Genomic DNA, 9,720 nt, shown 5'->3' with positions numbered 1-9,720 from the left:
AGTTCCAGACTGTATAGCATTCAGGAGGTGTAGTTCCAGACTCTATATAACATTCAGGAGGTGTAGTTCCAGACTGTATAGCATTCAGGAGGTGTAGTTCCAGACTCTATATAACATTCAGGAGGTGTAGTTCCAGACTGTATAGCATTCAGGAGGTGTAGTTCCAGACTCTATATAGCATTCAGGAGGTGTAGTTCCAGACTGTATAGCATTCAGGAGGTGTAGTTCCAGACTCTATATAACATTCAGGAGGTGTAGTTCCAGACTCTATATAGCATTCAGGAGGTGTAGTTCGAGACTCTATATAGCATTCAGGAGGTGTAGTTTCAGACTCTATATAGCATTCAGGAGGTGTAGTTCCAGACTCTATATAGCATTCAGGAGGTGTAGTTCCAGACTCTATATAGCATTCAGGTGTAGTTCCAGACTCTATATAACATTCAGGAGGTGTAGTTCCAGACTCTATATAGCATTCAGGAGGTGTAGTTCCAGACTCTATATAGCATTCAGGAGGTGTAGTTCCAGACTCTATAGCATTCAGAGATTGTGGAATAGTTGTCTATGTCTATGCTATGGTCACCAGGATGTGAATCTATACCCTTTTATGGTCATCAGGATGTGACACCAGGTGGAGACACCAGGTGGAGACACCAGGGATTTGTGAGAATCAAGAGTGATTTTATTACATCAATATATAAACCATTATTACAGTACATCAATATATGAACCAGTTAGTTAACTAACTAACTAACTAACTAACTAACTAACTAACTAACTAACTCCCCAGTCCCCAGTAGATGGCGCTGGGTCTACTGGGTGGACTTCCTGTCCTTCTGGAAGCTGAAGCTGGTTCGTCGACTCAACTTCCGCTGCTTCTGGGCGAAGTAGTCGGCCCGCGATGTGCTCGCCCTGGACTCCAAGATGTAGTTGATCTGAGGAGTTAAAACAGGATGTAGTTGATCTGAAGTTGACAACAAGATAGTTTGTAACAATCACCCTTTACTTAAACCAACAATCAACAAACCATAGTCAACAGCACTCGTAGGCGCACGCAACTCAGAATTAACCCATTTTGACCTGAGATCAGATTCTAAAAATGTCTTCTACATCCTGACAGTTTTCTGAAAAAACTATGTTTCTATGTCAGTGGTTCTTCGATTTAAAAAAAATAGCAGACCTACAAGCTCATAGCGCGCCACTCGGTGGCGCGCTATGAGCTTGTAGATCTGCTATTTTTCAATAGCTAAAGCATAACATAATGCTAACACCAAAAGGGGTTCCCGCCCAGAATGGGTTAAATAATAAACAGCGCCCACGTCGGTCCTCTTCGCACCGGGCAGCGCGCCCTACAAAGTCAACGACAGTTCCTTTAAACCGACGAAACGAAAAGTTATTCTGCTCAAAACGGTCCAAACAAAAACGCTAACGGGCCGGGGTACCCCTTAAAACTTCTACTCCAACAAGGAACACGTTTAATTTCTATAATTTTTATCCCACGATTTTGTAACCCATTTTTCACCCCTGTGTCAATTATCTAATGTGATCCTGGGCTCTACACACCCTCCACCAACCTAGTCCCCATATATGGGGGACATGGGGGGAGCAACGGACTTGAACTCATGCTTCCTTCATGCCTGAGTGTCCAAGTTGCTCCTTTACACCTGACAGGGGGGAGTTTCCCTGGTTGGACGTAGCGTGTGGTAGGGCATTCACTAAAAAAATCGATTTATCGATTTATCGATTTCATTAACACAAGTCGATTCAGAGTCGAAAGTTGAAAAAAAAAAGAAAGAAAAAAAAGTGTTCCCCATATCATATTTTTTGCTCTGTGTGCGTGCGTACAGAATTCAAACTGTAGCATTGATTATTGTCACGGACAGAAGTCAATCCTTGGTTTCTGTTGTGTTTGAACAATAATAGCAATTCAAAACAGAACCTCCAGTCGCTGTCATAAGAACGGGAGGTGCGCTCATGAACACGGCAGCAGAGCCTATTTGTGCACGGCTGCACGCGCACCTGCAGCCCATCAAGTATAATTTATGCTTCGTCCCGCGATGGTGTCGCGCACGCAGACCTCTAAGCTCACAACAGACGCATCTGCGATGCGATGTGAGCTTGTATATCAGCTGTTCTCTGTGCGCAACACTGTTGGGAATTGATTACATGAAACAGTCACCCGTGCGCCCAGTCCCAATGTTTGTAAACAAATAATTGGTCTATTAGTTTGCATTGCATTCAGAAGTTCAGAACGCGCCCTTAATTAAAAACCAACTGCAGCTGTGTATGTGGCTCTCACTATTGACTGGCTGAATTTGAAGTTTGAACTGCGCTGCGTCAGAGAAGTAACAGATAGAAGCGCGCAAACTTTATCCCCAAACGATATCCCCCTCACCTCCATGCTGGAAATAAAACGTCTGGCTTTCCGAGGCTACATCCGTGCTGACGCAATGACTCCTGTTTCTGGTTTAGCTTTACGCGCGGGGCACATCATATGAACCTCTCCGTCTCCGGTCAGTGCGGTGCGGGTTGTTGTTTATTTGCATGGCTCAGAAAATAAGTAACAAACTAACATGAGAACGTTATCGAGTTGGAGGGGAAGGAGGAGGAGAAGGTTCACGTGGAAGGTAATGCAGATTGTATTCTGATGATGTGCCAAACTGCTGCTGGCTGCTGTGATGATAATATATAGACCTATGTCTTCTATATTGTGTTCTGACTGCCACTAGTGTTAATGTTATATTTTGTATTGTGTACTTCTCGGGCCGCTGTGCTGCGCTGTGCTGCTGCGCTGTTGCTGCTGGCGCTGTGTGCCAATGATGCCCCCTCTCCTGTTGTGTTCTCTTTTCTGGTCTGTGCACCAGTGTGCGACGCACACACTGTTTAGTATTTACTATTATAGTTTTATGTTTTGATAATCAGCGCTTTGCCATATAGATGATACATACACTGTGCCATATTGGCGAGGCCACTGTGTGCGCAGTGCTTTGTTTGACAGGCTCCGTATTGCGCGCACCTCCACCCGCCCCTGTTGAGCGTGCGCACCCCCCCCCCCCCCCCCCCATACAAAACGATAAATCGACTAAACTTCGACTTTACTGTCTGACAAGTCGACTTGGAAAAATCTCAAGTCGTTAATGCCCTAGCGTGTGGAAGGAACACGTTATTCCAACCAGTTCCTTTCCCCTCCATCGGGCGCCCCGGCTGGCCAGGGGGAGGCAGTTTAGAGACAAGGATTACTGCATGTTTTTTGTGAGGGTACCTACCCTAGGGGACACGGGGAGAACATTTGAGGGTACCTACCCTAGGGGACACGGGGAGAACATGTGAGGGTACCTACCCTAGGGGACACGGGGAGAACATGTGAGGGTACCTACCCTAGGGGACATGGGGGAGAACATGTGAGGGTACCTACCCTAGGGGACACGGGGAGAACATGTGAGGGTACCTACCCTATGGGACACGGGGAGAACATGTGAGGGTAACTACCCTAGGGGACACGGGGAGAACATGTGAGGGTACCTACCCTAGGGGACATGGGGGAGAACATGTGAGGGTACCTACCCTAGGGGACACGGAGAGAACATGCAAACTCCACACAGAAAGGCCCTTTCGCCAATCCTGCCTCGGGTATGGGCACTGATGACGCGGAGGAGGAAACACGCCGCCAGCACCCACAGCGTCCCGAGCGGGAATCGAACCCAGGACCTTCTAGGTGTGAGGCGACAGCACTACCCACTGTGCCACCGTGTCCCCTAGGAACACGTCTGAAACGATCTCACCGGTACAGCGACGTCTTTGTCCGACTTTCCGCACGCCGGCATCTGCTTCCAAACGGTCGTTTCCCCAACGGTATAGTTCCAAGCACGTTGCTACTCGCGATGTGGGCACGACTGTCCTCAGTATTGGCTGCAGGCTGTCCTCAGTATTGGCTGCAGGCTGTCCTCAGTATTGGCTGCAGGCTGTCCTCAGTATTGGCTGCAGACTGTCCTCAGTATTGGCTGCAGGCTGTCCTCAGTATTGGCTGCAGGCTGTCCTCAGTATTGGCTGCAGACTGTCCTCAGTATTGGCTGCAGACTGTCCTCAGTATTGGCTGCAGGCTGTCCTCAGTATTGGCTGCAGGCTGTCCTCAGTATTGGCTGCAGGCTGTCCTCAGTATTGGCTGCAGGCTGTCCTCAGTATTGGCTGCAGGCTGTCCTCAGTATTGGCTGCAGGCTGTCCTCAGTATTGGCTGTCCTCAGTATTGGCTGCAGGCTGTCCTCAGTATTGGCTGCAGGCTGTCCTCAGTATTGGCTGCAGGCTGTCCTCAGTATTGGCTGTCCTCAGTATTGGCTGCAGGCTGTCCTCAGTATTGGCTGCAGACTGTCCTCAGTATTGGCTGCAGACTGTCCTCAGTATTGGCTGCAGACTGTCCTCAGTATTGGCTGCAGACTGTCCTCAGTATTGGCTGCAGGCTGTCCTCAGTATTGACTGCAGGCTGTCCTCAGTATTGGCTGCAGGCTGTCCTCAGTATTGGCTGCAGGCTGTCCTCAGTATTGGCTGCAGACTGTCCTCAGTATTGGCTGCAGGCTGTCCTCAGTATTGGCTGCAGACTGTCCTCAGTATTGGCTGCAGACTGTCCTCAGTATTGGCTGCAGACTGTCCTCAGTATTGGCTGCAGACTGTCCTCAGTATTGGCTGCAGGCTGTCCTCAGTATTGGCTGCAGGCTGTCCTCAGTATTGGCTGCAGGCTGTCCTCAGTATTGGCTGCAGGCTGTCCTCAGTATTGGCTGCAGGCTGTCCTCAGTATTGGCTGCAGGCTGTCCTCAGTATTGGCTGCAGACTGTCCTCAGTATTGGCTGCAGGCTGTCCTCAGTATTGGCTGCAGGCTGTCCTCAGTATTGGCTGCAGGCTGTCCTCAGTATTGGCTGCAGGCTGTCCTCAGTATTGGCTGCAGGCTGTCCTCAGTATTGGCTGCAGGCTGTCCTCAGTATTGGCTGCAGGCTGTCCTCAGTATTGGCTGCAGGCTGTCCTCAGTATTGGCTGCAGGCTGTCCTCAGTATTGGCTGCAGGCTGTCCTCAGTATTGGCTGCAGGCTGTCCTCAGTATTGGCTGCAGGCTGTCCTCAGTATTGGCTGCAGGCTGTCCTCAGTATTGGCTGCAGACTGTCCTCAGTATTGGCTGCAGGCTGTCCTCAGTATTGGCTGCAGGCTGTCCTCAGTATTGGCTGCAGGCTGTCCTCAGTATTGGCTGCAGGCTGTCCTCAGTATTGGCTGCAGGCTGTCCTCAGTATTGGCTGCAGGCTGTCCTCAGTATTGGCTGCAGGCTGTCCTCAGTATTGGCTGCAGGCTGTCCTCAGTATTGGCTGCAGGCACTTGTTTAAACTGTACACTGGTTTAACCCATTCTGGACGGGAACCCCTTTTGGTGTTTTTAACTAAGCATCTTGTTATACTTTAGCTATTGAAAAATAGCAGATCTACAAGCTCGTAGCGTGCCACCGAGTGGCGCGCTACGACCTACTGACCTTGAGAACGATCTCGTTGACCTTCACAACGACCTACTGACCCTGAGAACGATCTCGTTGACCTTCACAACGACCTACTGACCTTGAGAACGATCTCGTTGACCGCTGCAGCGTCAGACTCAAAGTAGAGTGCCTTGTAGTCGTGGTTACTGAGGTACGTCAGCTTGAAGATGGCGTGACCTTAAAAGGACAAGTTATGTTATTATCTCCTTATAAGGACATGTTATCTCCTTATAAGGACATGGTATTATAAGGACATGTTATCTCCTTATAAGGACATGTTATCTCCTTATAAGGACATGTTATCTCCTTATAAGGACATGTTATTATCTCCTTATAAGGACATGTTGTTATCTCCTTATAAGGACATGTTGTTATCTCCTTATAAGGACATGTTATCTCCTTATAAGGACATGTTATCTCCTTATAAGGACATGTTATCTCCTTATAAGGAGATGTTATCTCCTTATAAGGACATGTTATCTCCTTATAAGGACATGTTATCTCCATACAATGACATGTTATCTCCTTATAAGGACATGTTATCTCCTTATAAGGACATGTTATCTCCATATAATGACATGTTATCTCCTTATAAGGACATGTTATCTCCTTATAAGGACATGTTATCTCCTTATAAGGACATGTTATCTCCATATAATGACATGTTATCTCCTTATAAGGACATGTTATCTCCTTATAAGGACATGTTATCTCCTTATAAGGACATGTTATCTCCATATAATGACATGTTATCTCCTTATAAGGACATGTTCTATCCTTATAAGGACATGTTATCTCCATATAATGACATGTTATCTCCTTATAAGGACATGTTATCTCCATATAATGACATGTTATCTCCTTATAAGGACATGTTATCTCCTTATAAGGACATGTTATCTCCTCATAATGCCATGTTATCTCCTTATAAGGACATGTTATCTCCTTATAAGGACATGTTATCTCCTTATAAGGACATGTTATCTCCATATAATGACATGCTATCTCCATATAATGACATGTTATCTCCTTATAATAACATGTTATCTCCTTATAAGGACATGTTATCTCCTTATAAGGACATTTTATTATCTCCTTATAAGGACATTTTATTATCTCCTTATAAGGACATGTTATCTCCTTATAAGGACATGTTATCTCCTTATAAGGACATGTTATCTCCTTAAAATGACATGTTATCTCCTTATAAGGACATGTTATCTCCTTATAAGGACATGTTATCTCCTTATAAGGACATGTTATCTCCTTATAAGGACATGTTATCTCCTTATAATGACATGTTATCTCCTTATAAGGACATGTTATCTCCTTATAAGGACATGTTATCTCCTTATAATGACATGTTATCTCCTTATAATGACATGTTATCTCCTTATAAGGACATGTTACATGTCCGGGGACCCCCAGGGGTCCTTGAGGGAGTTCCAGGGGGTCCGGGGACCCCCAGGGGTTCTTGAGGGAGTTCCAGGGGGCCCGGGGACCCCCAGGGGTTCTTGAGGGAGTTCCAGAGGGTCCCCAGCTCAATGATAGTCTGGAACCAAATGGACCCTTACAGCTCTGTGACACAGTGGGCTTAGTGTGTGTGTGTGTGTGTGTGTGTGTGTGTGTGTGTGTGTGTGTGTGTGTGTGTGTGTGTGTGTGTGTGTGTGTGTGTGTGTGTGTGTACTGACTAGGGCTCCTCTCCTCCACCAGATCACAGGCACACAGGTGATCCGAGTCGATAGAAATCGGCTTCTGGCGGATCCAGAACTTGGTGCTGGTCTTCTGATTGGCCACCGGGTCGATCTCTAGCTTCTCTCCAGACACACCTGGGGGGGGGGGGGGGGGGGGGGGGGGGGTTGATTGATTGATTGAACAGTTAGCAGAATTCCAGTACATTTCAAGCACAACTCAATACAAAGACTGTTAACTGTGAGTGGACGACACCATAAAGCATTACACTTGTTTACAATAAGGTCCACCTTGTTCAATTCATCAAAACATTTAGAGACGTATGAATATACACAACTATATAGACAGTCAAAACAGGAATTCATCTTAAAGGAGGTAAAAAGGGAAAGAAACATACAGTGAGGGGAGAAAGGGGAGGCGGTGGGGAATTCAGATTTTACGGGGGCCAGTTTCGAATAGCAGCCGTCCGTAGGTGCCCTTTGGGAGCCAAGGGATTTGCATGTCTTAATGACTGTTGGTAGGGAGTTCCACATTTTGGTGGGGGAGGGGGGAGGGGTTTCTGATGTCCTTATATGGGCGACACTTTGAATCCATCACTCTAAACACCTTAACACATTCCGTGGAAACGTCCCAGCTAATCCATCACTCTAACCCCTTCTGGTGTTAGCATTATGTTATACTTTAGCTATTGAAAAATAGCAGATCTACAAGCTCGTAGCTTGTAGATCGAGCTTGTAGGTCTGCTAAATCGAAGAACGACTGACATAGAAACATAGCTTCTTCAGAAAACTGTCAGGATGTAGAAGACATTTATAGAATCTGATCTCAGGTCAAAATGGGCTAAACACTTTAACTTTTTCATTGATATCAAATATATATTCAGATTTTTCTCTCTCTTTTTTGGGGGGGGGTTGTTGGCCTCGCTTTCTGCAATGTACTCCTTGCTTCTGGCACCATGCGCTCTGGCCTGGCGCCATGCGCTCTGCCGTTCACCTCCCTGTTTATGGGTCAGAAAGAAAGGCTCGCCGCGTGTCATCTAGGGAGCTCTCCGTGGTTCTGACCAGATGGATAGACTTCTGTCTTCATTTCTGACTTCAACAACATGCCTCTCGCCCGAATATTAACGCTTCTACAGAGACTTTATCGTAATCATAGCGAAGTAAGCAAGCAACGTTATGCCTCCCGGTGTTTGTACGGAACGCAAGCCCCCCCCCCCCCCCCCCCCCCCCCCACCCCCCCCCCCTCGGCTTTCAGAGTAAAAGCTGCCATATCTGCCCCCCCCCCCCCCCCCCCCCTCCCCGGCACCCGAGCTTCTATTTTGAAATAAATCCCAGCGCTGATTGTGTTCAACACGCCTAACCTCATCACGTACTGCAGTGGTTCCCAAGGTGGGGTCCAGGGACCCCCAGGGGTCCTTGAGGGAGTTCCAGGGGGTCCGGGGACACCCTGGGGTCCTTCAGGGAGTTCCAGGGGGTCCAGGGACCCCCAGGGGTCCTTGAGGGAGTTCCAGGGGGTCCGGGGACACCCTGGGGGGGTCCAGGGACCCCCAGGGGTCCTTGAGGGAGTTCCAGGGGGTCCGGGGACCCCCAGGGGTCCTTCAGGGAGTCTTTGAGGGAGTTCCAGTGGGTCCGGGGACCCCCAGGGGTCCTGCAGGGAGTTCCAGGGGGTCCGGGGACCCCCAGGGGTCCTTGAGGGAGTTCCAGGGGATCCAGGGACCCCCAGAGGTCCTTCAGGGAGTTCCAGGGGGTCCGGGGACCCCCATGGGTCCTAGAGGGAGTTCCAGGGGGTCCGGGGACCCCTCTGGGGTCCTTGAGGGAGTTCCAGGGGGTCCGGGGACCCCCAGGGGTCCTTCAGGGAGTTCCAGGGGGTCCGGGGACACCCTGGGGTCCTTGAGGGAGTTCCAGGGGGTCCCCAGCTAAATGATAGTTTGGAACCTAATGGACCCTTATGGGTCTGTATCTCTGAGAGTGTATAAATACATACAAATAAATACATTACATTTGTACACTGTAACAGTGATTTTTTACAATATAAATTGGGGGTCCCAGACGTAGAAATGCCATTAAATGGGGGTCCGTAGACTAATGCATTTCAAACTGGGGTCCTTGAAATTAAACGGGTTGAGAATCGTAAAAATCTTCTCTTATGGGGGTCCCTGGCATATCTCTTCTAATGGGGGTCCACTGGGCTACTTAGTGTCAATTTGGGGGTCCTTGACATGAGTTTGGGAACCAGTGCTCTAGGGGGCGCAATGGTGGTTTTATGGTGTTATTTTAACAGTTTGACGGCCACTAATTGTTTAATCCAGTGTTCCACCGCGCGTAAAACGCTATACCCGACATTTGTTTAATGCGTTTAATTCGCCGTTTTAAAATAATTAAAAAGAAGCAGCGGATTTATCCGGGACCTGCTGACGAGGCCGTCGCGTTATGATGACGAAACCGGAAATCAAGTCATCATCTGGGCCGCTAGGGCTTCTGGGAAATTGAGCTCAATGTAAGTGGACGGGGGGTTTGTTTGGAC

At 48.2% G+C, this 9,720-nt stretch overlaps 1 protein-coding gene across 3 annotated transcripts in view; it reads right to left on the bottom strand.

Moving 5' to 3' along the window:
* Positions 1 to 663: 663 nt before the first annotated feature.
* Positions 664 to 9,720, bottom strand: part of mapkap1 (MAPK associated protein 1) — a 74,243-nt gene continuing 65,186 nt past the window's right edge. For all 3 annotated transcript variants that reach the window (XM_079523773.1, XM_079523774.1, XM_079523775.1), the window contains 3 exons: positions 7,197 to 7,334; positions 5,585 to 5,682; positions 664 to 932 (listed from right to left, as the gene is read on the bottom strand). In XM_079523773.1, the coding sequence (XP_079379899.1) occupies positions 810 to 932; positions 5,585 to 5,682; positions 7,197 to 7,334 (359 nt within the window). In that variant the 3' untranslated portion in view covers positions 664 to 809. The remainder of the gene's footprint in view (positions 933 to 5,584; positions 5,683 to 7,196; positions 7,335 to 9,720) is intronic.

This window comes from Electrona antarctica (assembly GCF_951216825.1).
Source record: "Electrona antarctica genome assembly, chromosome: 16".
NCBI classification, from domain to species: domain Eukaryota; kingdom Metazoa; phylum Chordata; class Actinopteri; order Myctophiformes; family Myctophidae; genus Electrona; species Electrona antarctica.
Note: the sequence above shows the minus strand (reverse complement) of the source record. Positions and strands in the feature narration are given on the sequence as shown.